Source organism: Eubalaena glacialis, chromosome 17, assembly GCF_028564815.1.
Source record: "Eubalaena glacialis isolate mEubGla1 chromosome 17, mEubGla1.1.hap2.+ XY, whole genome shotgun sequence".
Lineage (NCBI taxonomy): Eukaryota > Metazoa > Chordata > Mammalia > Artiodactyla > Balaenidae > Eubalaena > Eubalaena glacialis.
In genome coordinates, this window is record NC_083732.1 from 70,653,427 (window position 1) to 70,680,326 (window position 26,900).

General features: G+C 41.1%; 1 protein-coding gene across 1 annotated transcript in view; it reads right to left on the reverse strand.

Annotated features, from left to right (window-relative positions):
• SNTB1 (syntrophin beta 1) overlaps window positions 1-26,900 on the reverse strand; it is a 243,128-nt gene that overhangs the window by 37,640 nt on the left and 178,588 nt on the right. Inside the window, exon 5 of the mRNA XM_061171686.1 lies at window positions 3,522-3,661. Coding sequence (XP_061027669.1) covers window positions 3,522-3,661 — 140 coding nt within the window. The remainder of the gene's footprint in view (window positions 1-3,521; window positions 3,662-26,900) is intronic.

Consider the following 26,900-nt stretch of genomic DNA (forward strand, 5'->3'; position numbering starts at 1 on the left):
GGTCAGCCACTGGCTTATTACCAGCTGGGTCTAGCTATTTGCAAATGGCACTACCATGGCCTTTGTGATAATGTTACCCAGGATGATTAATTAGTAGACACCCTAACCTATAATAAAATTTTAGAAGACGTGGCTCTGTATCCACAAATAAAAATTAATTGAACCATACATTTAAGATTCATGTACAGTACTGTTTATAAATTATACCTCAATAAAAGGTTTTCAAAAGAAATATTAAAAAGACATGACTCCCCTTCCTTAGAGAAATACCCTCAAAGACAAATAATGCTACTAGACAGGCTATGTGCCCAAATGCTCATATATCAAAGGCACAGTGCCACATGTGACTGCCTGGAACACAAGGAAAGTAAATGAATGAGTCACTTGATGAACTTCAATATGCGGTCGGGGAAGAAGCCAGTGGAAGTACTGGGGTGGCTTCTATAATGCAACGATCCAGAGTTTCCTTGGGCTTCTACCACTTCTAACGGTGGTTTTTCTCAACCATCCTCAGCCCAGCCTCCCACCTCAGAGAACCAGCTTTACCTGCAAGGACACAAGAGTTTCAGTCCTCAGCTGGGCTGAACGCTGCTTCACAGCAGTGAACGCTGCTTCACTCCCCAGAGTGATTACACAAGGGAAGGGAGGGGTCGTTTTCCTCGCTGTTTGTTTGTTTGCCAAAAGTCTTTTTCTAGACACATCCACAGGGTCGAGGCGGGAAGCTGACCATGACCAATGTGTGCAAACCACGGTAGCTGATGAACAAGCCAAAAGGTCAGTGAAAAACCCATTTCCCCAAAGCGCATCTCTCCCTGGGTTTGGCAGAGGGCAGCATTCTGCCTAGTGCATTCACAGATGAGCACTCAGAAGAGGGAGGCGGAGTGATCAGGCGGGGTGAGAATGTTTTCGCCGGAGCAAAACTAGGATGGGAAGTTCACCTCCTGCGTCTCCAGGCTGCTGCTCAAGGACAGACAGCTCCTTACCTACTAGCTCAAGGGGCTGAAGTAAGAATGGACTGCCAGCGCTGCCTTAACATCTTACCTCTGCCTCACAGGCTTCCAGCTTAAGATCAGAGTCATGATTATGGGCCTAATTTTATCATTGCTCCTATGGCTAATATACGCACATCATAATGAATGATTTTGCAGTGCAGAGGTCAGTAATTTGGGAGAGGGGTAACGAGGTGAGAAGTCAAGTATCCCCGCTACATCTCCTTTATATTTAGGTGGTAGACACTGATTTTTTAAAATGCTGCATCTTCTGTTCTAAATGAGCAGTTTGCACTGAGTGGGGTTTCCATTTTCTATTTCCACATTGGATGCAGGCTTATGGTTTTAGGCTATTCATGTGTTTTGCTCATAATCCAGACCTGACATCCCTATGGCTCATGAGCCTATGACAGGCGCCCTACCCAAACCTACTCAGATACCCTTTACTGTGTCTGTGCACCCATCTCTCCTTCTGGGGGCTTTGCTTTTTTATGGGTTCATATCTATGATTTTCTTCAATGAGTGCCCTGAGCCACAGGTGCCCTGCTTGCGCCGACAGCCTGAAAAGCCTGTAGGATGAAATCCTGTCAGGCAGCCTGAGCTTTTGACGGACTGCTGTGGGAATGGGCAAGTCCAGTCACTTGCCTGAATTGGGACAAATTCTGAGGAAGTCATGTATGCTCTAGGGCAGTGCTGTGCAACAGAACTTCCTGTGATGATGGAAATGTTGTAGATCTGTGTTGTCCAAAACGGTAGCCATTAGCCCCAACTACTGTGTCCTAGAAATGTGGCCAGTGTGATTGAGGAACTAAATATTTAAAATCCTGAATGAATAAGTGCATGCACGCAGGAATGAAACAGCAGCCTCCACTAGGTCAGAATGCTGAGAAACTGCGAAGCAAAAGCTACATTTCAGGGTAAGTTTTATTTTCAAGTTGCCTGAAAATTACCCAGAAACATTACCTTCTTTAAACGTTTTTTCCTGAAAACCGTTCCAAGAGGCATGAGTCCAGTTTATCTTCTCAGTAACTGGAAGACCGCGATTGTGGTCTAATCTTTCTTTGGTTTCAATTACAGGAATGTCTCAGAAACTGAACATCAGTGCCCATGGATGAGGAAAATGGATATTAACTGCAGAAAGTGATGGGGATTGGGCTGAATTTGAATGAATCCCAAGACATAGCCTGAATCTTCGCAGGAACATTTTTAGGATGCTTGGATTCTGATCATTGAGGTTTTATTGTAAACATCAGTAGTACTTGAATAGCTAGCCTGCCGAAATTTTTGAGGCTTAGGAGACTCAAATTAAATTACTGTTTTATTTCATTTTATTTATTTGATTAATATCTAAGTGATCTAGGCCTGGTTCCTAGCCCTTGAAGGCTTCCTCTATTCACCTCTGGGGCCAATAATTGGCATTTTCAGGTTACTCCTGCTGTTCTCCATAACCAACCATGAGTGGAAGTAAGAGGGATTTTAGGGAGTTTCAGCTCTGTTCACTATTGCCATTTTGAGTTTGTGGTACTTTTGCTCTGCTACTGAGTCTCATCCTCTTCCCTGCACCTGAGCCTTGACTATAACCTGTTAGCATCTCAATCCCTTCAGAACAGAGAACCCATCTTGATTCTACCTCTTGCTCAGAACAGATGCCCCCAAACCTCAGTCCACTATGCTGCATCCATTGGACCAAACTCCTTCCAGAGTTTGCCCCACATTGTTCAATAATTCATTCAACAGACATTTAAGGGCCCCAAATTACCAGGCACTATGCCAGCGGGGGCCACAAACATTACGTTAACACACATAGCTTCTAGGTAGAGAAACAGAGGTAACAGGACTAATGAAAACTGCACCCATTATCATAAGGCACATACAGAAAGAGCTCGCAACAGAAGCCAGGTCTGCAGGCAAGACTCTGGTTTGATGTGCTTTCATGCTCAGGATATAGGGATTTAAAGAAGCGGGGTAAGCACATGATGTATTAGGATAATGTCACGTGAACAATAAATGTGCATTGAAGGTGCTAAGAAACAGACGGACCCTGGCAGCCCCACTTCCACGGGAAGCATCACACAGCTGCAGAAGAACTTGTTATGGGGTCTCCCGCTGAGTGAGCTTTAAAAAGCACAATGGGACATTCCCACATGACATTTTTTGTGGCACCAAGTGAAGTCCCTTTCTTGATTCTACCTGAACGTCAAGATTGTAAACACACTGGTATAGTTCATCTCAAAGGGAATGGGATGGAGACCCAGGAAGGTGACTAGGCTGGGACCATATCACAGATGGCACTGTTCCTTCCTGATGGAGAAGCAGTTTGTTCTCTGGCTTTGTGCTGCCCTGTGTTTGGTCATAAATAATAATCTATCAATAAATGGCTAAAAACGTGTGGCTATTATTCTGGAGGAACTCTCAGCTCTTATTGCAAGAGGAAGCAGTAATATCATAATATCATATGTTGAAATAATTGTAATTGATTAAAATAGTTTCAAACAGACCACACATCATACCCGGACACAAAACCATGGCTACCTGGTGGCAAGAAGAGGGTACGTGTGAACTGGGCTGAACCAGGCTTCCTTCCTCCGTGGCATGTTGTCATAAATTAGAAGGTCCTTCTCAGTCAGCACAACCAGGGCTGGCTTCCACTGTTTCTCGCTGTCCCCGGGCACCTGAAACAGAAAGCAGAGACCCATCAAGCAACGGGCTGAGAAAAGAGTAACTGAAAAGAAGTTGGCATCCTCCCCAGTCAGAAGACCCAACAATACAAGTGCCTTTTGGTTCAGGTTGTAAAAATCAAAATGAGAAGAAACTATTCATGGTTCCATGATTCTTGATCCTTGAAAATATGTTTTCTCAAGGGCCCTGGTATATACAGTCAGCGCAGCCAAGAAGTAGCCCAGCAGCCAAACATCTGTCACTGTTTCTCATCTGCCAGTCAGCACTGAAATCTCTATTTCATAGTGGGACGCAGATGCATAGGGGAATAAGCACTCCCAGCTGGTTCTCTGGTAGAGTGCATTGTTTTTATTATGAAACGGTAAGGTCTGAAAGCTTTTGAATAAATATCCAAAGGCTCCAAAAATATACTATGGAGGCAAATGTCTGTCTGCACAGGCATGAGACGTCACAGCTCTTCCCCCAGTCTTTCACTCTTAGATTGTTTCTGTGATTCAGGCACCATCTTAAAATTCTTTTGTTCAATTGAATGTTTATTTCCTTTCATGGAGAATACTTCTTTAACTCAAGGGCTGAGATGACCTGGCAGGGATACAAGAGGATTCAAACATCAGCTGGATGTTTGGACCAGATGACCTTTAAAGTTCCTTTCAATCCTGAGAGTGTGTAGCTCAGATCTTATCTCATGAGCCATCCCTCCTCTGCCCAGTGTTGATTCGACCAGACTCCCTAAGTGTTGTTCCATCTATGAAAATGCCCTCCTTCCCACTTGAACTCTGGGCCCTGGGATAAATCTTTCTGATCAAGTTGGAAAAGCTCAATGCTCTAGCCTTGGTACTCCAAGCACAGACCATGTTCCAGTAGCATCAGCATCACCTGGAAGCTTGCTAGAAATGCAGAATCTCAGGTCCATCCCAGGCCTATTGAATCAGAATCTGCATTTTACCAGATCTTCAGGTGACTCTTATCGTCATTATAGATAACAAACACTGCTCTAGACGAGGTTAAGATTGTCTTTGACACTGGCAATTAATCCAGTGATGATTCAACTCTCTCATAATGAACCACCATCTCCAATTTATTCAGAAATAAAAGAAACAGTAAACTAAATAAATAAACAGTAAGCTTAGTAAATGATAAAGCTAATTTCTCCCCTTTCTATGCTTATCATTATCTTTTCTAAGCACCACAGTGAGATCTGTATTGAGGTGGAAGCAAGTGTGTGTGGTTTTACAAATGACTGATTGAAGAGAAGGTGTGCAGGATGATATGAGGGTTGAGCTTTTGTAGGTTTATGTAGCTTATAGGCTGCCTGACCTGTATAACTTGGAGCAAGTTGTTATTCTCTGTCCTTCTGTTTCCTCACTGATAATGATAACATCATATACAACAGTATATTCTGGAGCTAGAATGCCTGAACATAAATCATAGCTCCACAATTTGCTACAATATCCCCACAAGACCGTGGGATCTTGGGCAAGTCAACTACTCTCTTTGTATCTCAGTTTTTGTATCTGTAAAATGGGGAAATAATAGTACCTATATCAGAGGGTTGTTGTGAAGATTGAGTTAAAATGTCTAAAATGCAGATTAAACATCATTTAGAGCCTGTTTAGTAGCATGGACCCCATAATGCTGGAGAGGAGATTAAATGAGACAGTGCATGTTATGTGCTGAGCCTGGTACCTGGCAGATGGTGAAACTCAGGGTGGGAAAATTGTGGCAGACTCACCAATTTTTAAACTTATCAAAAAAAGGTATTCTTTGGAAACGGCAACAATATGACTACCTACTTTCCCTGGGAAAAACTACAAGGCAAGACAAGATTATCTTTGGTGCTGACAATTTCAACTCACTCTCCTCCCAGGAAGAATTCATTACACAGTGATTACCTTTACTTTTTAATGCACACCTTCCAACAATTCCAAATAAACATTTACTTTTTAGAATGAAGAAATCCCCTGTAAAGCTATTTATACTAGAATGTGAATGACTGCCTGGCTTATTTCCCCCTTTATGCATTTTATGCATACAAAAAAATTGAGCTTTAGCTTATTGCTTTTTCCAACAGAACAACAGTATCTTTAGAGATCAAAATGAATTGTTAGAGAAGGCAATGTACCAGACCCTACAAGGTGAATAAGCTATGGTCTCAAGGCATAAAGTGTTTGGGGGGTTTAGAATAAATTTTTTCCAGCCTCTACATTAAACCTAGTAAATTACTTTTCCAGCTCATTAAATAGGACTGGAGAAGCTACAAACGATCCTCCCAAAGCGCCTGTCTTACATACCTAGTCAGATCTGATCCATTAACTTTGACTGGAACCAGTCATTTAAATGTGAACACAACTAATCATCATTCTTCAAAAACAATATTAAGTTTGTAAAATAAATGTCAACAGTAAATACCATCAGTAAAGTGCAGACCTTTCTAATGGTGGAATCATAAACTCACCCACATGTTAAGTGGCATATATAGGTATGAATAATCCCAAAGCCCTAAAACATTTTGTGGCTTATTAAAGACTTCTGTGTTGATAAGTTAACTCTGCTGCGAGAAGACTCAGAGTGGGCAATCCCCACCATCCTTGTGTGCAGAATGTTTGTTTTGATACTATGTGGATGCTCAAAGGTAGAAGTCCGCTCATGAGGACCACCGACTTTCCAAGGAGAAAAAATTCATATTGAAGAACAGGTTTTTAAAACTATACTTTGGGCCACGTGAGCTTCACATTGTAAAGCCTTTCCAGGACACTTTTCTTCAGGCTTGAATATTTAGGTTGTTGTTTGGTGACAACTTCTGTTACAAGTCCAAATTTCCTGGCACCCAAAGATTCTCCAGTGTCTATGCACCAGTTCTGGGGATGTGTCTGCATTTTATTGAAACGTGACTCCTGAAATGGATGTGACAACTTTCATCTCCACTCCAGCTTCCCGCCATCAGATGCTGCATTGGTCAGAGACTCAGGAACTGATCATGTTTCTAATGAAGAAGGTGAAGGGAAAAAGCAGGGAAATAGACATTCAATTTTGAAATTATTCTTATGCGCAACTGAAGTGAGCTAAATCCCATAGGGGGATATCTCACAGTCACCTCTGCAGAGCATGAGAGTAAAGGTTTACGAAAAGGCAAGCAGAATCTAAGAGAGAGTGGTTAGAAGTCAAGGTTGAAAACTGAGGGAAGTAGATATAAATGTATGAAATCAACACGTTGTATACCTTAAACTTACACAATGTTCTATGTCAATTTTATCTCAATTTAAAATAGAATTGAGGGAAGTAGTCATCGAATCCTCAATTTGAGGCAGGTCTCAACAGTCATCTAGTCATAAAACAAAATGTGAAACAACTGAAAGAGAGTTTGTATAGGGTTGCAGCCGGGTTGGGGTCCCAGACTTTATGACTTTATCCTCCAACAACTCACACCTCTGAGCGGGGTTCCTAACAAACATTGAAATACAGTTTGAAAACTGCTGAACTCGTTTCCTCTAAAATACCTGGAATCTGCAGATTACTTTCAAAGAGATGGTTTTACCAAAGCAGAAACTAACACACCATTGTAAAGCAATTATACTCCAATAAAGATGTTAAAAAAAAAATTAAAGTTATAAGATATGAAAAATACCAAAAAAAAAACCTTTTCCGTGCCCTTTCTGTAGGTACTTGCAAAGAAAAGAATGATACTGTTGCCTCTTAGAGTTGTAAAGGTTAAATGAATAAATACACATAAACAACTTAGAAAAGTGTCTTGCATACAGTAAACAGGCAAGTCTTAAACATATTAGCTTTTCTCGTGGTGATCATTTTGCAATGTGTAGAAATATCGAATCACTATGTTGTGCACCTGGAACTAATATAGTGTTGTAGGTCAATTATACTTCAAACAAACAAACTCATAGAAAAAGAGATCAGATTTGCAGTTCAGAGGCGCGGATGGGGGAGGGGGAATTGGAGGAAGATGGTCAAAAGGTACAAACTTGCAGTTATAAGATAAATAAGTACCAATAATGTACAATGTGATTAACATAATTAACACTGCTGTGTGCTATATATGAAAGCTGTTAAGAGAGCAAATCTTGAGCTCTCATCACAAGGAAAATACATATATATTTTTTCTTTTTCTTTTATTTTGTATCTTTATGAGATGGTGGATGTTCACTAAACTTATTGTGGTCATCAGTCCATGATGTATGGTAAGTCAAATCATTATGCTGCACATCTTAAACTTATACAGTGCTGTATGTCAGTTATAGCTCAATAAAATAAATAAATAAATAAAATTTAACATAGATAAAAATTAACAAACAATAAGTAAAGAGGTCTATGGAATTAAAAAAATATTAGCCCTTTCTACTAAGAATATCGAATTAAAGATCTGAGTGACCTTGGGCAAGAATTATTTGCCTTTGGAGCTCTAATGTCCTCATCTGCCAAAGGATAGGGTAAGACTAAATTATGCTAACAGCCTCTCCAAATTCAAAATCAGATCTTTTTTTTTTTTTTAGTTTAAAATTCCCTGCTATATAGGCTGGGACTGCTTTAGTTTCTAGACTCTTGCTTTATACCTCTTCTGTGTTTGGTGGACTTTGCTCACAGGGCAAAAAACAATGTGTGGGTCTCTTTTTCTCTCCTCATACCAACTCACTCTTCCCAACATACCTATTTTCTTTTTTTTAACATCTTTATTGGAGTATAATTGCTTTACAATGGTGTGTTAGTTTCTGCTGTATAACAAAGTGAGTCAGCTATACGTATAAATATATCCCCATATCTCCTCCCTCTTGCGTCTCCCTCCCACCCTCCCTATCCCACCCCTCTAGGTAGACACAAAGCACCGAGCTGATCTCCCTGTGCTATGTGGCTGCTTCCCACTAGCTATCTATTTTACATTTGGTAGTGTATATACGTCCATGCCACTCTCTCACTTCGTCCCAGCTTACCCTTCCCCCTCCCCGTGTCCTCAAGTCCATTCTCTACGTCTGTGTCTTTATGCCTGTCCTGTCCCTAGGTTCATCAGTACCATTCTTTTTAGATTCCATACATATGTGTTAGCATACGGTATTTGTTTTTCTCTTTCTGACTTACTTCACTCTGTATGATAGACTCTAGGTCCATCCACCTCATTACAAATAACATACTTATTTTCTCCTTCTATTTGAGTACAAGGTGAGGAAGAGCTCAGTCTTTGGAGCCAAACAACATCTTCAAAATCTGGCTTTACCAGTTCTCAGCAGAACTGCCATAAGCACTTGTTCACTGATGTGTAAGATGCTAATAATGACCTCCTATGCATATTATATGAGGATTGAATGAGACAATGTATATCAAGCTCTTCCCATACGGCAGGTACTGGCAGCTTAACTCTCTCCATTGCATACCTCGAGTGCACTCTTCTTCCAGCCATCCTGCTCAGGAAGGAAGGTCTAGAATAGATGGAGTGACTAATAGTAGAGTGAAAGCAGCTCATAAAAGAAGAAGGTCAATCACAACCTTTGTTTTGGAGATCATGGTTATCTAGACCACTTTTTAATTTATGTCTTTTCACCTCAGGTTGCAAAGTATTTAGAACAAAGGACAAGATATCAGGGTAAAATAATTAGCAGTTATCAACTTCCAAATGCGTTACAAACATTAGATAATTAATCCCTGCACCAACTCTCCGAGAGGCAGATAAAGATCATCTCCACTTTACCAAAAGAAGAGGAAGGAGTTTAAATGGGGTCAAAGGGAGCACAGGGAAGCGCTAAGCGAGTCCCACTCAACCTGCAACTCTCTTCCAGGTGGTCCTGAACCACCCCGAGACCCAGCATTCAGGACCCAGGTGGGTCATCCACAGCTTGACGCAGAGGAGAATGGAAAGAAAGAGAAAGCAAAGGAGAAAGAAGGCTAGAAAAAGAAGGTTCAGGACGGGGTTCTGGGGGAGCCTCAGCTTCATAGGACTAATTTCTCGCCTCTCACACAATTCCCAAATTGTTTGGCACCTGGATTACACGGTGAGTTCAAGGGTGGCTTACAGTGAGGTGCAGACTGAGTGATCCCTTTTGTCTGCTGGATGTCAAGACAGTGATGAAAAATGTTGGAGAAAGCAGAGTGAAAAATATGGGATGAAAAATTTAGTCTGACTGTGGGGCAATTAAAGAGGACATCATTTTTATACGCCAACTTTCCCAACAACCAACAGCAGCAGTCCTCAAGTTCAAGCTTGCTCTCTTCTGCCAAATTGTGAAACTGGGTCTGGACTCCTATAAGCCATATATAGTAAAGCCCCAGATTCTGGACTTATGGTTGGAATGCTCACCAGAGTCAACATACAAGTAAGTGAGGTGAGACTCTGGCGCTTGGGTGATAGATAAATCAATCACCTCAGGTGTCGGCAGGACGATGTTCCCTCTGGAGACTCCAGGGAAGAATTCTCCCCTGCGTCTTCCTAGCATGTGGTAGCTACCAGTGCTCCTTGGTGTTTTGTGGCTTCATACTACATGTGTCCAATCTCTGCTTCCGTTGTCACATGGACTGCTTTCTGTGTGTCTTCTTATGGCCTTCTTATAAGCACACCCGTCATTGGATTTAGAGCCTACTGTATTCCAATATGAACTCAACTAATTACATGCACAAAGACCCTATTTCCAAAGCAGGTCACATTCTGAATTTGGGGCACAAGGTTAAGACAAGAAATTAATCATAAGAAAATGATCTGAACCCACTATATTTTCAGTCAGTTTTCCAGTTTTGTCTTTTTTTCCCTTTGAACACTTGCAGACCCAGAGTAGATTTTTTTGAAAGTTATCTTATTTACTGAGTATGCAGAAGGTCAGATGCTAACGGACTCTCACAGAGGCCTTGATGGCTCTATTAAAAATAATGCCTTGGTCCCCGGGATTTCATAATGAAGCCAACCTTAGGGCAGATCACACATATCCACGGAGGTAAGTGCACAGCCAGGGTTTTAAATCTCCTCTCATCATAGAGCATCACGCAAAGAGGAGGTAGAGGCATGTGAAGGTCTAGTCCCCATCATGGCACAGGATGGGGCCGTGCTCTCTCCTGAAATGCTCTCAGGAGAGAGCATTTCAATCACATGAACCTGACCTTTCAATTGCTTTGCTTCATTTGCTTACTACTAATGAGACAGCTCTTCAGAATGACAACATTCTAAGACACATTCCATGAAGTGATTCCAGGGTCTCTTCCTGCTTTAAAAAGATTGTTGGATTCTACATGGATGACTATCTGTTTTACAGCGAGTTCAGGCTAAACATAATCAACTTGGACTAATGACTTGAAAGAACCAGATCCATCCACTTGAGCCTGCGCCTCGTTAAGTTTGGGATGATTTCCCACCCTACGCCTGCTTTTGCCTTTTTTTTTTTTTCAGATTTTTTTTTTTTTAATTTATTTTTGTCTGCATTGGGTCTTTGTTGCTGCACGCGGGCTTTCTCTAGTTGTGGCGAGCGGGGGCTACTCTTCTTTGCGGTGCGCGGGCTTCTCATTGCGGTAAATTGTCTTTGTTGCGGAGCACAGGCTCTAGGTGCGTAGGCTTCTGTAGTTGTGGCGCACAGGCTTAGTTGCTCCACGACATGTGGGATCTTCCTGGACCAGGGATCAAACCTGTGTCCCCTGCATTGGCAGGTGGATTCTTAACTACTGCGCCACCAGGGAAGCCCCTGCTTTTGCCTTTTGAAAAGCAGAATGACAGCCTTGCTGAAGCCCGTACTACAGGGAGGAGGAGAACCACCCCTCTTTCTGCCCTTTTCTCCACCTCAATCTAATTAACTCTCCCTCCATGGAAAGAGGTGCTATTACTCTAATTGTCCAAATCTAGGAACTGTCATCAGGACTCTTTAAATAGCAGGCATTGTCATGTTTGTCAAAGGTGGGTATCTGTGGTAACTACCCAATCACTCCCAATCCCTGTGTCTACATGGTGAGAACATACATGCTGGACTGATGCTAGGGGTAGACTGTCCATTTTGGTCCACACCACTGACTTATTTCCATATCCAAGCATCCTAGCTTCAGGAGAGGCCATAGGAGGCAAGCAAGGTACATTACTTCAGCCATGTTTTATATAACCCAACATTCATCAGAGTTTGGCATTAGGGTTTATTGGGCACTTGCTCAGCTATTAATAAATGTGTCTTTTTTTGTTGTTTCCCATTAGTACATCATTCTCTCTTGCTCCCTGTTGGGGACTTCAGAAAGGAAAAGGGTGAGTAGTAACATTACCCAAATCCTACCCTGAACCCCTCACCACTCAGCATTCTGGGAGAAATCCTCACCATGAACTTGAGCCCCAAACTAGATTCTGCTGTGTATGCCCCCTGTCATGCCCACTTTGAAAAAGTTTGCCTGCTTTTTTTCCCTGCCTATATTAGTTTTTACTACTAGACAGCTTCTTCTCTCCTTCCCTGCAGAGAAACCCTGGTTCCATGACCATTAAGCTGTTTCACCTCCCTCACCCAGATTTCTGGATCTAGACCTGCCCATTCTGTAGCCCTTCCCTCACTAGTGAGCCTTGACTCCTAGAAGGCTGTCTCACCAACCATTCCATTTAGAGTCAAAAGATTTGTTTGTAGCCTCCCTCAGCGCCTTGGCTCAACTGGGAACATTCTGGGTTTCTCCCCAGGACACGGCCACTTCCTGTGGACCACTTCAAAACACCAGCTGTCTGGAATGGAGACCTGCTGTTTGTATGAAAATGAATTCCTTAGAGTGCTTCAGAGTTGTTTATTCTTTTAAACCTGTAAACATTCCCTTTTCGTCTTGTTTTCTTGTTTGCTCGGCTCAACCTTTTCTGAGAAAAGTCCGAAAGTAAATTTCAACTCCGTGCCCTGCCTGAATTATACAATATTATAATTGAGTAAGGTCAGAATTGTTTGGGCTTTGCTATGTCTTTGAGTCTTTTAAAAATAGTGGTAAGTTAGAAGAGGCAATTGGGAGAGAAAGGTTTAGAGAACATGGCATATTAAATTTGGTTTTATTGAAGTGCAGTTGAAGTACAATGTTATGTTAGTTTCAAGTGTACAATATAGTGATTCAACATTTAAATGTATTATGAAATGATTACCACAATAACCCTCTGTCGCCATACAAAATTATTACAGTATTATTGACTATATTCCTTATGCTGTGTATTACATCCCTGTGACTTATTTATTTCATACCTCTAAATCCCCTTCACCTGTTTTGCCCATCTCCTCCTTCCCTTCCCCTCTGGCAACCACCTGTTTTCTTTCTATATTAATGAATCTGTTTCTGTTTTGTTTTGTTTGTTTGTTGTTTTTTAGAATCCACATGTAAGTGAAATCATACAGTATTTGTCTTTCTCTGTCTAATTTCACTTAGCATAATACCCTCTAGTTCCATGTTACTGCAAATGGCAAGATTTCATTTTTTTTATGGCTAATATCCCATTGTGTGTGTATATATATATATATATATATATATATATATATATATATATATATATGCCACACCTTCTTCACCCATTCATCCACTGATGGACATTTAGCTTGCTTCCACATCTTGTCAATTGTAAATAATGCTGCTATGAACATTGGAGTGCATGTATCATTTTGAACTAGTGTTTTTCTTTTCTTCAGGTAAATACCCAGAAGTAGAATCGCTGGATCGTAAGGTAGTTCTATTTTCAGTTTTTTGAGGAACCTCCATACTGTTTTCCACAGTGGCTGCATCAATTTACATTCCCACCAACTGTGCGTGAGGGTTTCCTTTTCTCCACATCCTCATGAACACTTGTTATTTGTTGCTTTTTGATGATAGCCATTCTGACAAGTGTGAGGGTTATTAGATTTTGAGTCATTTAAATCTGACGATTTAAAAATCTATATGACAAGGAAGAATTCTCTTTATCAAGGGAGGATACGGCTGAGAGAGTAAGCACGTATTAAGAGCCTACTCTGTGATGAGCACCGTTATGGGTTGTACTGTGTTGCCCCCTCCCCCAAATTCATATGTTGAAGTCTTAACTCCAATACCACAATATGTGACCATTTTTGGAAATACGGTCATTGCAGATGTAATTAATCAAGATGAGGTTATACCAGAATACAGGGGCGCCTAATGTGATATGATTGGTGTGCTTATACACGGGGACATTTGGACACAGACACACACACAAGGAGCACATCACATGGACACGAAGGCAGAGATCAGGGTGATGCATCTAGAAGTCACAAAATGCCTAAGATTGCCAGCAACCCACCAGAAGCTAGGAGAGAAACAAGGAACAGATTCTCCCTCACAGCCCTCAGAAGGAACCAACCTTGCCAATGCCTGAATCTTGGGTTTCTAGCTTCCGGAACTGTGAGGCAATACATTTCTGTTGTTTAACCCACCCAGTTTGTGGCAGTTTGTTATGGCAGCTCTAGGAAATAAGACAAGCACCGTGATATGTTTCACTTCTTTCAATCCTTCCAACATGATGAGGCATTTATTATTATCTCTATTTTATAGAGAAGAAACTGTGGTTCAGAGAGGTCACGTACAGCCAAGGTTACATTAGTTCCTGTCTTCAAAGCTGTGATACTTTCATATCACAAAGCTGTCTCCTATAAGAAAAGGGAGATGATGTGGGAAAATGAGGTAAAAGGTAGGAGGGAAGATGGCTGGGAACTCAGCCATGATGCTTCCTGCAGGCTGGAGAGCCCGGGATCCTGTTCTGTGCATCCATGCAGCAGGCTGTTTCCCACGGGTCCTTCCCTTTGCCCCTCTTTCCCACCTCCTGGCACGTAGGCCTTCACTCAGGCCAGACATCAGTCTAATCCAAGCTCCTAACTTCCCTTCCTAATTATCAAAGCTCTTGACTCCCCCAGTCTCACATCCGATTAAAGTATTTCAAGGCTAAGGTGTAAATGTCTCATAACCCATAATAGGTTGTTCCACTAAAGGGATATTTCTATTTATAACGAAAATTAGTCTCTTATGTTTACTCTTCATTGAACAATTGAGGGGCTAGTAAATGAAACACAGTTTGTTTTCTAAAGGTGATGAAACATTCCATTACACTGTAAATTTAATTTGCATGTTTTTGTTATTTTGGTAAAAACCCATTTCCTCGTGGGTGGTGCTCACCCCAGTATAAATGTTTGCAAGTTCTAAGAGGGTGAGGTCCAAGTTAACGTGCTGTGTAGTTTTAAATCATCCACATATCCTATGTTTAGGGACATATAACAGATGAGTACAGTAGGCTATGAAATAGTGTTTGAATATTTGTAACTACCAAACCTTTCTAGATATTGGAACCACTATGAAGTTAAGTGGCTTCTGACCCTTCCAGCTCATGGCTTAAAATAACGGTTGATTCAAAACACATGCTTTCAGCAATGTTATGGAGGCTATATGAACTACAGAATCTTTCAGACAAGCAGTCACAAATTCAGAGACCACAGAGGACCAGATATAAGAAAAAAACAAGCTAAACACATCCCACTTATAAGGTAGCTTCTTTTCAGCTTTAGCCTATCATTGCCAGGAAAGACTGTGGGCTCAGCATTGCCTAGTCTCTGATTTTTCAAAAGAAGCCCTAAATCTGTATTATTATGTGAGTTCTCCCTATTTTTAAAAGTTTGTGTATTAGTTTCCTATTGCTGCTCTAAGAAATTACTGCAAACATAGTGGTATTTATTATCTTACAGTTCTGGAGGTCGGAAGTTCTAAAATCAAGGTGTTGGCAGGGCTGCTTCCTTTCGGAGGCTAGAAGGGAAAATCCATTTCCTTGCCTTCTAAAGGCTGCTGCCTACATCCCTTGGCTCATGACCCCACATCCCATTGCTTCTTCTGTTTCTGTCACCGCATCCTTTGTCTTGATCCTGACCCTCCTGCCCCCCTTTGTAAGAACCCATGTGATGAAATTGGGGCCACCCGGATAATCCAGGAAAATCTGACCACCTCAAGAGCTTTAACTCAATTACATCTGCAAAGTTCCTTTTCCCACCTAAGGCAGCATATCCACAGACTCTGAGGATTAGGCTGTGGACATCTTTGGGAGACCATTACTCTGCCTACCTCAGGTGGCAACTAGTTCAAGTTAGAAAAAGAACGTATGGAATGAAGTGATATGAAGTTTGGCGTTTGTTTTGAAATCTCCTGCCCCCTGTCCCCCAAAAGGAAACCAGTTGGACAAAATACTCATGGTTCCATACTGTATCTAGGTATGCACGGTACCTACACAATGCCTAGGATATAGGGGGTGTTCAGTAGATTCTGGCTGAATGCCGAAGGACTGAAGTCATACCTAGGTGTCTCAGGCCCCCGATAAACGCTGTAAATAAGACCTAACCATTACTGCCATTGGAGCCCAGAGGCCTGTGGTCACTGTACTCTCCCATGGGCATTCTTCACATACCCATGGCTCCAATTCCTTGTTCCCTTCACTAGGTATGATCTGTCCATACTCAGCTTCTAGAAGTGAATGAAAGGCTGCTTCTAATCTGTGACATTTACAGATAATTAAATTAGACTCCTCTCAGTCTGCTGGGGAAAAGCTATTTTATACTTTCATTAATTCCAAAGGGCTATTTCAATTACAGTCCCTGTCTGGTAAACAAGTTATCTTTGACGTACAGCCTTTACTTCTCTAATGCCCAGGAAATTTGCCCTCTAAAGGGCTGCTAATAGGCAGCAGAAATTTATAATTTTTTAAAAAGTTATCTTTTGAAAGACAGCTGACATTATCACTAAATCTAAAAGAGCAAGTTATTAAAAAAATAATCTACGCTTCAGCAACCTTTGTTTTGTTTTCACTGTATCTGTGGGCTTCCTTATCTATTTTCTTACTTTATTTGTCCTTTAAAGGAGAAAACCAACAGTTGGTTGAAGGAATAAGTCTCGAGGATGTAACATACAGCATGAGGAAGATAGTCAATAATATTGTAATAACTGTGCATAGTGACTGATGGTTACTAGATTTATCGTGGTGATAATTTCATACTATATGCAACTGTGAAATCATTATGTAATAAACCTGAAATTAAGATTATATTGTACATCAACTATATTTCAATTTTAAAAAAAGACTATCAAAGGCAAAAAAATGTAGGGAGTGTCGGCCTCAAAAATACATCAGCATTTTCCAAAGTCATGGCCTAGTCCAACAGCTATTCAATAATGTCAGACACCATTCCACTATTTACTGTATGAAAAAAATATCAACACGCTTGCTTTCAGTTGGACCTCTCAAAGTTTTATAACTAAACAAACAAAAGCAAAAAAGGATTCATTTTAGAGACAGCTCAAACTTTATGTGTCCAAGCACCAAGCAACAAATTCCAAAGTCCCCTTATCCTACTTTTGTTTAAATGCCTTCATAAAGCCTGCCTCAAATGGGAAGATTCTTTTTTTTTTTTTTCCTCTGACCTCCTGAAAGCAAGGAGGCAATCTAGTATTAAGATCATAAATCTTGTTGTCAAACAGTTCTAGTCTGCAAGTCAACTCAGCTATTTACAGTATGATCTTGACCCAGTTTTCTCCATGCTTCAGTTTCCACATCTGTAAAATGGGGGTAATAAAAGTCCCTCTCCCATAAGATTATTTCAAGGATGGAATCAGATACTGTGTATACATGGTTTATAGCACAGTGCCTGGAAAATATTAAGTTCTCAAAAATCAGTGTTTCTCAACATTTGTTGTGCAGATCACCTGCTTTTGAATCAGCTGGGCTGCTAGTTACAAATTCAGATGTCTGCCCCTTCTAAGATCCAGTTCTTCAAAAGCACTGGGGGTGGCACCAGGCACCTGCATTTACAACAAAGGCTCGGGAATTTTTGTGACCCCTATTGTTTGAAAACATCAACAATGTGTCAATTACCATGTACACAATCATGATGTACAGAGCACTCATTTTCTACCCGTGATTTCCAAAGACCAGTGCCCTTGGATTCTCTGCCTCAGTATCACAAGGGGACTCCTTAAAAGTACAGATTCTAGAATCCCAAACCCATTGAATCGTAATATCTAGGGATTGACACTACACATCTCTATTTTTTGCAACTTCGTCTGGAGATTCTGATGCACAGCTTGCTTTGGGATTCCCTGGCCCACATAACTCATTCTGACACTGGATCATAGCAGTCTTTTTTTAAATTTTATTTTTAAAATATTTCTTTATTTGGCTGTGCCGGGTCTTAGTTGTGGCACTCGGGATCTTTTAGTTGTGGCATGCGAGATCTAGTTCCCTGACCAGGGATCGAACCCGGGCCCCCTGCACTGGGAGCGTGGAGTCTTAGCCACTGGACCACCAGGGAAGTCCCTTAGCCTTTTATCTTTTAACCATTTCATCAGTGTCTACGATAGTATGATAAATGTTGCTGAAATGAGTTGACCTGAGTAAAGGTGTGTTGGCCCAAGTAAACCTCTAATCTATGAAAGGCTCTGCTCAGGGATTTTCCCTCTTCATTTCTTCTTAATGTGACATCCATGGACATTTGATTCCTGCACAGTAGTTTTTCCAAACTCTAGTCATTAATGTACCACTTTCATGATTTTTTTGTATTTACTTAATATGGGAATAAATGCTAGTTGCCCACCCAAAATCTGTTTTCTCCTTCTTTTTATTAAGAGAATTAGAATTACCAAAATTATTAGGAGTGACAATATGTCCAGTTAAAACACTCTACCTCCTAGCTTCAGCTTTCACATTCCTTCATATTCATCCCCTTCTGACAATTCCAACACAGGCATGTCCTCCATTTCTACCCTATTAGGATTGTCTAAATATCCAAGTTCATAGGCATTTGGTTGATCACACATCCAGGCACCGCCTACTCTGAAAAGAGGTCTCTTTCATGTCTGCGGGTGCACTCTTTGTAGGTATCAAACAGGAAACAATATAAATGTCATTTCCAGATAGAAAAGTAACTGTGAAAACATAGGGTGACATGTGCTTTTCCTTCTCTCTCTAATAACGTTTTCTCCTTCAGCTTTCCCTTATGCAACGAACAATCTCTTTGTGGTCAACACGCTCCTTTCAGGAGTAAAAGAATCATGAGGAAAATTCCAAGGACATTTGAACATTCTACGAAAGCTCAGCAGAATTAAATGAGACACTGTTAGGAAGGCACAGTTTCAAATGCAGTACCACATCAGAGCTGAAATCTCTCCAAAGGTGGACATTTGCTGGATGACCTTGAATCTCCCGGGAGGACTTTTAATGACAGGTTTCATATAAAATTACCCTCATACTAATTAAATCTGAGCTCTAACTTCAAATTTATAAAACTGCTAATGTAGTACACTATTAAGAACCTAAAAAGAATGTTGCTTTCTGAAAAGAAATGTCATTCTTGTCATTTTTTTCTGCTTTCAGAACTCATTCATTCATTCAAGAAGTATTTATTTACCACAAATTATGTGCTAGGTACTCTGCTCCCTGTCTCAGGCCACTTAATGGAAGTTAGACGAGGCAGCAAACAGAGTAAATCAGCAACAAATATAAAAAAGTTAACTTGGCCACTGTTGTAAAGAGACAAAATAGGCTAATATGGTTTCAATACGCTACAAACTACAGCTGAAATTTTCATTTAGGAATAGTTTTCATTGCTATCCAGTGACAGTTCAATGTGCTAACTCTGCAGAGGGTTTTGAAATCGAAATTTTTGCCTTCACATTATTAGTCATCCCTTAGTGCAACTTGGCTTCTCCCTGCTCTCCTCCTCTGGTTTCTAACCAGTGCCTCACACTGGTCTAATTTAAGGAAATAACAGTATCTACTTCACAGGATAACTGAGAATCAAATGAGGTTACATATGAGAAGTGGGAAGTATTAGAAGCATTATACAGAGTGTCAATAGGAGTATGTGTTGTACAAGGGCACACCGTTAATAATGATGCTTCCTGGAATCCCCAGTTTTTGTTGGCCTTACAGGGCTCATCACATATGAAGTGATGCCCATGGTCATATCAGCACATCCTTAACAAGTCTGATCCTGGCTACCCCTGTGCTAATCATAGGTCTCAACTGAACATGACAACAACACTTTTGATTCTCTGGAATGAATTGTCTTTGAGGTGTCATACAGTCATCCCTAGGTATCTGTTGGGGATTGGTTCCTTAACCCCGTGGATACCAAGATCCTTATATAAAAGGATCCTTATATCAAGTCTCTTATATAAAGTGGCAATACAGTCAGCCCTCCATATCCATTGATGCAGGACACACAGATTGGGATGCAGAACACACGGATTGTACTTCCCTAAAGAAAGCATCTGCAGAAGCGGTTAACACACCAAACATACACCGTAACGCATCCGACACTCAGCATCATGGATTCTCAGACACTTGTCTCCTGGATTTTCCTTGGCCCTTGGATCATCAGTAAGTTCTGAAAATTAGCCATCCCCAACTCCACAAGAACATACATCTTGCCTTTTCCTCTTTCGTTTCCAAAATTTACATCTTCCTATAGCATCTTCTTATGTGCTTTTCATTTACCAAACACTGTTAGATTTAGTCCACTTCATCTTTGACCCCTAGAGAATTGGTGACCTTTTTCATTAGAGTCACTTTTTTCTGCCATCCATCTTAAGAACTGAGGATCAAAGGCTTACATGCTATTCTAGATAAGATTTGCCAGAGACGCGTAACTCCGGGACCTCCTCACTCTCTGTCAGGAAGGAATGTCTAAGAATAACTCTGGCTTTAAACTCACAGTGTGGGGAGTGTAAGGTTTGGGATTGAAAACATAATAACCATGACAACGCAATGGGTTATAGATGGATTGCAGCTGGTATCCACAGTGGCCCTGTTCTATGAGTCTGTAAAGGCACTCATTCTGGTCTCTTCCCTTGCCTCACACTCACCTCGCCTCCAACAAATTTTGGGGTCCTTTCCAGCCTCAACCCCCTGAGTGTCCTACACGGTCCAGTCTGCACCCTTTTCTCTCCCACCCCTGTAAAAGCTCTTTCATCTTCACTGTGTGCAAAGGGGTGTGAGTCAGGTTAAAGGAAGCGATTTCCGTAATATGCAAGCGTTTGGTCTCAGTGGATGCAAAGAGCCATTCTCATTAAATTAAATTGAACATGAGATCATTCAGTTGAAGATGATGATGATGAAACATGTAAAAAGAAGAACACAGACTACTTGAGTTTAATTTTACTACTCTCTCATTACGAGAATATTCGGGGTCAATCTCTTCCAACTGCTTCTACTATAACAGTCACTAATGATCCACAGTTAACCCCATTCGTGAGAAAAGCTAAGTCATCTATCAGCAGAAATTTTTTTTTAAAGTGTGAAAAAAGTCTGAAAGCTTTGCTAGAAAGCTACTCAGACGAAAATGATAAATGAACAGCCCTATGTCAAACTAAGAAGCTGAACAATTTTAAAAAATCCATTCACACCATTAGTACTGGCCATCGTAACTGAATGAGGTAATAAGTATTCATTCACGGGACAAATATTTTTGAGCACGTGCTATATGCAACCACTGGGCCAGGAGCCGGGCATGTTGCGAGAGGCAGAACCAGACTCCCCAGACAGAGCTTATAGGCTGGAAGAAGAGACGGATGTTACAGAAATCATCAAACAAACAATAAATATCCAATTTTAAACTGTGGTGGCTGCTGCCACTCATCATGAGGCTTAGACTTCCATTGAGTCAAGTCTACTTTCTCCTATTCCGGAAGCTTTGCTATTCTTAGTTCCGAAATTCCCTGTGCATTGAATGCCATTCAAGGCAAGTGCTAACGTGGTCAGTGAATTCGACGTGCACACCTGGAATAACAGGTGCGTGGAGGTTGCTACCTTTCTGTAAATATTTCTGCAAACAGCGGATTCCTTTGCAAATGATTCTACACCCACACCCTGTTCTCATGGTTTTTTGTTTTTGTTTTTGCAAATGTTTATACAGCTGTTAAAAAGAAAAAGGGGGGAAAAACAGCTTTTGGGACTCAGAGAAAAAAAAAAAAAAACCCAACCAAAACAGATACTCTTCTCTTGCTTTGATTTTCTATCATCTCAGACTTTAAAAAATCAGTTCCAGAGAGTTTTGATTGACAAGGTGGGTAATTAAGAAAACTGTGAGGTCAGTAAAGTTTAATTATGGCATCAGGTGTGATATTCAAGCTATTTAACAACGAGCACAGCCCCACCAATGGAAGTGGGAGCCAAGAGGAAGGAAGCCCTAGATGCTGACGGGTGCACATCAGCAGAAGAGCAGGCCTGGGAGGCAGCCCCACCCTCTCACGCCGTATTGCCCGTGCTTTCCATAATGTTCCAGCACCCTTCGGTCTCATGTCTGATTCCATTATTTCAAGGTCTTCCATCCAATCACATCTTTATTGAGCACATCTGGTATCACTGTAGCCCAGTAACTGGATAGTGACGAAGGCATAAGTAGTCCCTGCCCTCATGAAACTAAGAGTCTGTGGTGGTGACAGACAAAAAAGCATGGAAACACACAAATGATTCCAAACTGTGATAATAAACAAAGCAAGTGATGAGATAAGGGAGCAGGGAGAGAGAAATACTTAATTTAAATAAACTCATTCTTATAAAGATCGTTAGGGCTTAAAGGGTTAGTCTTGTATGAGGTATCTGCATCTTAAGAAACCAAATCATTAAGCTAAAGAAATGAATTGCTAATGATGGAGTTTCAGCCATAAAATGGCATAATGAGAACATTATTTGGGGAGATGGCACGTTGGACAGGGCTTTTTCCTAATCCCATAAATCACCTCATCTAGGAAGGCATCTGGGGAGTCTATTTTTAAAGCTGGCTCAAATTCACAAATACAAAAAGTCCTCCTCCTGAAGAAGGGAAATACTGAACTGCTCAAGGATAAGATCAGGCAGGAAGAGAGGAAGGACTTTCACTGTTTACTTTACCCGATTGTCTACTGTTTGAGTTTTTGATGAGCCTTTATTACTTTTGTCAATTACAAAGTGGGAGGGGTTGTCTCTTCTAAAAAGCTCATGCCTTCATGTATAAACCTCAAATGATTCTGATATTTCTGAATCATTTCAAACTTTGAAGTTTGTGGTAATTTGTTATAGCAGCTGTAGAAAAGTAATACAACATCTGATGCGGGTGAAGGGCATTAATCTGCCCCCCACAAGGGGTGTGATGGATTTTTATAAGCATGTGTGATTTGCACATGCCTGTTTCATAGCCAGGGTTCTTGCTAAATTGGCGTTTTTACAGGATGGCAGTTTTCGGAAGTACCAGTGGAAAAATGAGTATCCTTCACAACAGAACCACAAGGAAGGATCCCAGTTAGTGAGCTTGCTAATTAATCACCATTTTGAGTGGTAAGCTCTTACTGAGGACGTAAGTCATCATTATACAAAGCAAGAGTTTGGGAGCGCCACCATCGGTGATCATCATTTGCTGATCTCTGCAGACTGGAAACGATCCACTGTTCTGAGCCACATGGGGCAGCAGCAGGACACAGCCCTGGCCAGGGATGAACCCGTGCTTTCTAGCCCATCTTGCAGCTTCAAAGGCTTAAGATCTGCAGAGGCTTAATGTCCTAAAAAGGTTGTGGATTTACTTATGTACATGTAATTCAAAATAAAACCAAGATTTAATTTTAAAACAGAACACACACTGTATGCTAAATTAAAAGAATATCTCGGTAGATTTTCCAGTTGCAAAATTCTTCATTAATTCCTTAAAGATAAATCTTTCTCTTTTGTTAAGGGAGGCTACTTTGTTGATGCTTATAACTGCCCACTGGGTAAACCATTTGCCCACCAGTCCAAAGCTATCCAGCTTTCACTGCATCCCCTTCTACTCCTATCAGCTTTACTGGGTTTTCAAAGTCCCGCTTAACCTGGTCTCATGTCACCCCTCCAGGGGAGATTGTTCCTGATTCTCAATGGGAACTCAGGGTTTATCTGGCCATTTCTTTTTTCATTCATATCCCCAAACCCCATGTTAATTTATTCTCACCTTTGCACGTTTGCTCATAACAGTGCCCCCTGTCTGTAACGCTCTCCCCTACTTTACCCACTGTCTAATGTCCATGCGTTCCTCCAAAAACCTTCTCCAACTTGTCATTAGCTTCAGTATCACTTTGTATACATTTACTCTATGCCAAGCACCCAACTGCGTACCGTGGATACAGCAGTAAAGACGAACGAAGTCCCTACTCCCTTAGTGTTCAGTGAGGGAGGAAAGAATAAAAAAAAAGATAAGCCAACAAGTAAATCAAATTGTGATAGGTACGTATTAGTATCCTATGTCTGCTGTAACAAATTACCACAAACTGGGTGATTTAATACAACAGAAATTCATTCTCTTACAGTTCTGGAGGCTAGAAGTCCAAAATTAGTGATATGAGGCTAAAGTCAAAGTGTCCACAGATCGGCAATCGCTTCAGAGGCTCTAGAGAATTCTTTCTTTGCTTTTCTAGCATCTAGAGCTGCATTCTTTGCATTTCTTGGCTCAGGGGCCCCTTCCTCCATCTTCAAAGCCAAAGGCATAGCATCTTCTCTCTTTGACTTCTTCTCTCCGCTTCCATTGCATCACTTTCCCTCTTCTGTATGAAGCCTCCCCCTACCTCCCTCTTATAAAGACATTTGTGGTTACTGGTAGGGTCCACCAGGATAATCCAGGATTACCTCCTCATCACACGATCCTTAACTTGATTACATAATCAAAGACCCTTTTTCCATAGAAGATAACATTCACTGGTTCCAGGGCTTAGGACCTGGTTATACTTTGAGCCTATTATTGAAGCTATCACAGGGGTTAGGTAGATAACAAACAAGGTGGGAAGAAAGGGTCCTTCCTCTAAATAAGGTGGCCAGGGAAGGTGCATGCCATGAGGAGACTTTAAGTCAAGACTTAAAGAATAAGAACAAGCCTTGGTTCTTGGTCCTTTATCAGTGTCCATTTCGAAATATAAATGCACATTAAAATTTAATCAAAATTCTATGTAATAGTCAGTTGTGTAATTGTGTGATTTCTAGCTCATGAGAATCTAGCTACTACCTCTGAAAATAGTAAAGTGGACAAAATGACACTATGTGCACATGCAGATTTTTTTTGTATGTTTCTGAAGCTAATTACTGGATGATGCTTTTGCTAAAAACCCTAATTTTATATTTATTTATGCCTCATTTCAAAACACATTTGAAGAATTAAATACCGTTTTGACAATGATAAAAGCTTTGCTAAGAATATAGGCCATTGGTCAATTCACTAAACATTCAGACTGGCCACTCAACTGTCAGGAAAATGCCCTTCCATTCATTTGTTACAAATTGATGGATATTAGTCAATTGGGCCCTGAAATCTATAATTTAAATAATCATGAAGGGTTGGTGGTTATTTTGCAAATGTCAAAGATGTGGTTTTACTTGTAAAGGGTAGAAGATTGGTAAGAACTGTTGTTTTTTATAATAGATCCTTCTTTTTCAACACTTTTTTTGTCATAGTAAAAAGCAATAGCTATTGAAGAAGATCTCTCGGGTGCTGATAATGTTCTCTTTCTTGATCTGGATGCAAGTTGCATGGGTATGTTCAGTTTGTTAAAATTCATCAAGTTGTACTAATGACATATGCACATACATGCATGTATTATACTTATTAAAGTTAAAAAATAGCAATTTATGTATTTCAGAAAATATAGTGAAGCAACTATATTGAAGTACATAAAAACCACCATTACCTCCTCAAAATTTTAATTGGAATGTTTCAATTCACCTATTCTTTATTCATCTGTTGATCTGTCTTGGTGTGGTAGATTAAAGATGGATACAAATCCATCAAGAAATGGAGTCTATTTCCCTTTCCTAGGCTGGCCCTGTGACTAATTTTGACTAACAGGATGCGGCACAAGTGATGCTGTTGTAACTTCTGAGATTGGGTTTTGAAAGATCTGCAACTTCTGCTTCTGTACACTTGGAACTCCTGGGATCCAACTGCCATGCTTCAAGAAGTCCAAGCCCTACAAAGAAGGCACACAGAGGACCAAGGTGCTCCAGTTGACAGTCCCAGCTAAGCTCCCAGCTGACAACCAGTATCAATGGACAGCCATATGTGTGCGCCATTTTGGATGGGGCAGCTCAGTCAAGCCCCCAGACTGCAGCTCCAGCCGATAGCACATGGAGCAGAAGTGCTTTCCAGATAAATCCAGTCAGCCCACAGAATTGCGAGAGATAATAAAATGGTTGTTGTTTTGAAGCCACTACCCCAGTTAAAAAAGCATTTAACTGTTGTAGATATTACTTAGCAATAGACAGTTGAAATTCTCTACTTGTCTATTATTGTATCTATCAATTTATTATTTAACTGACCTACAAACTGTCTTGGTCAGCATGGTGTAGTGTCTCTACAGCCAGATTGCATGGTTTTGTAGTCCAGTTTCAGGCTGGCCATGAAATGGGGGAAAACTGGGAAAACTGGGCTTGGTCATGGGGAAATGGATGGGCCATCGCTGCAAGATGGGGAGTGAAGGAAGCAGAGGCATAAGTCACAGAGCAGGGCTGTCAAGGTTAATCTGACTGGTGGACAGAACAAGAGCCCGACACAGCTATGCACAGCCTGAGAAAAGGGGACTGGTTAGACTAAAGCTGGAAGGAAAAGCCAGCAGTACAGAGAGAAGGAAAATCATGCCAGCACATCCGCATACTCAAGTGGGTAAAAGAGCCTGATGCCCAAGGGACCCAGACAAAGGGGAAGAGGCATGGCAGTCAAGCTGCTTCCCTGTGGGGTTACATCAGGACCGGCTGTCTCCTAGCACTGCTGGGAACACAGCTGGGTCAGGCCCGCTGGGCACTCTCACTCTGGGGAATAATTCCAAATCTCAGCAAAGAACGGGGCCAGCTGCGGCTGTCACCATCAGACTGGTCTCAAGGGGTAGGGAGTGGCCACATTGGGGGAGGGGATTCATTACCTACCTAAGGATGGTGAATGTCGATGTTAGAATTTAGATTTCACTAGTCTCATGAGGATGAAAGTATCTGAGATCCTGAGACAGCTTACTTGGACGAGACAATGTGAAATTACCTTAAAAAAAAACTTTAAATTGTAAATGTGTTACCAAAAATACCGCTCAGACATTCTGTACCTCATACCGAGCCTGACCCCATCTCTAATCCCACTGAGAGCCTCACCACATCCTTCGTGCTAAAAAAAAATGATCCTTCATTTTAAAGCCCTTTACAAAATGAAAAATACACAGTAATGTGTATCACAGACAACTTCGTCCACTTGCTGTGTCTCACCCCATCCACGACTCATACTGTGAGCCCTGCCTGGGGACGCA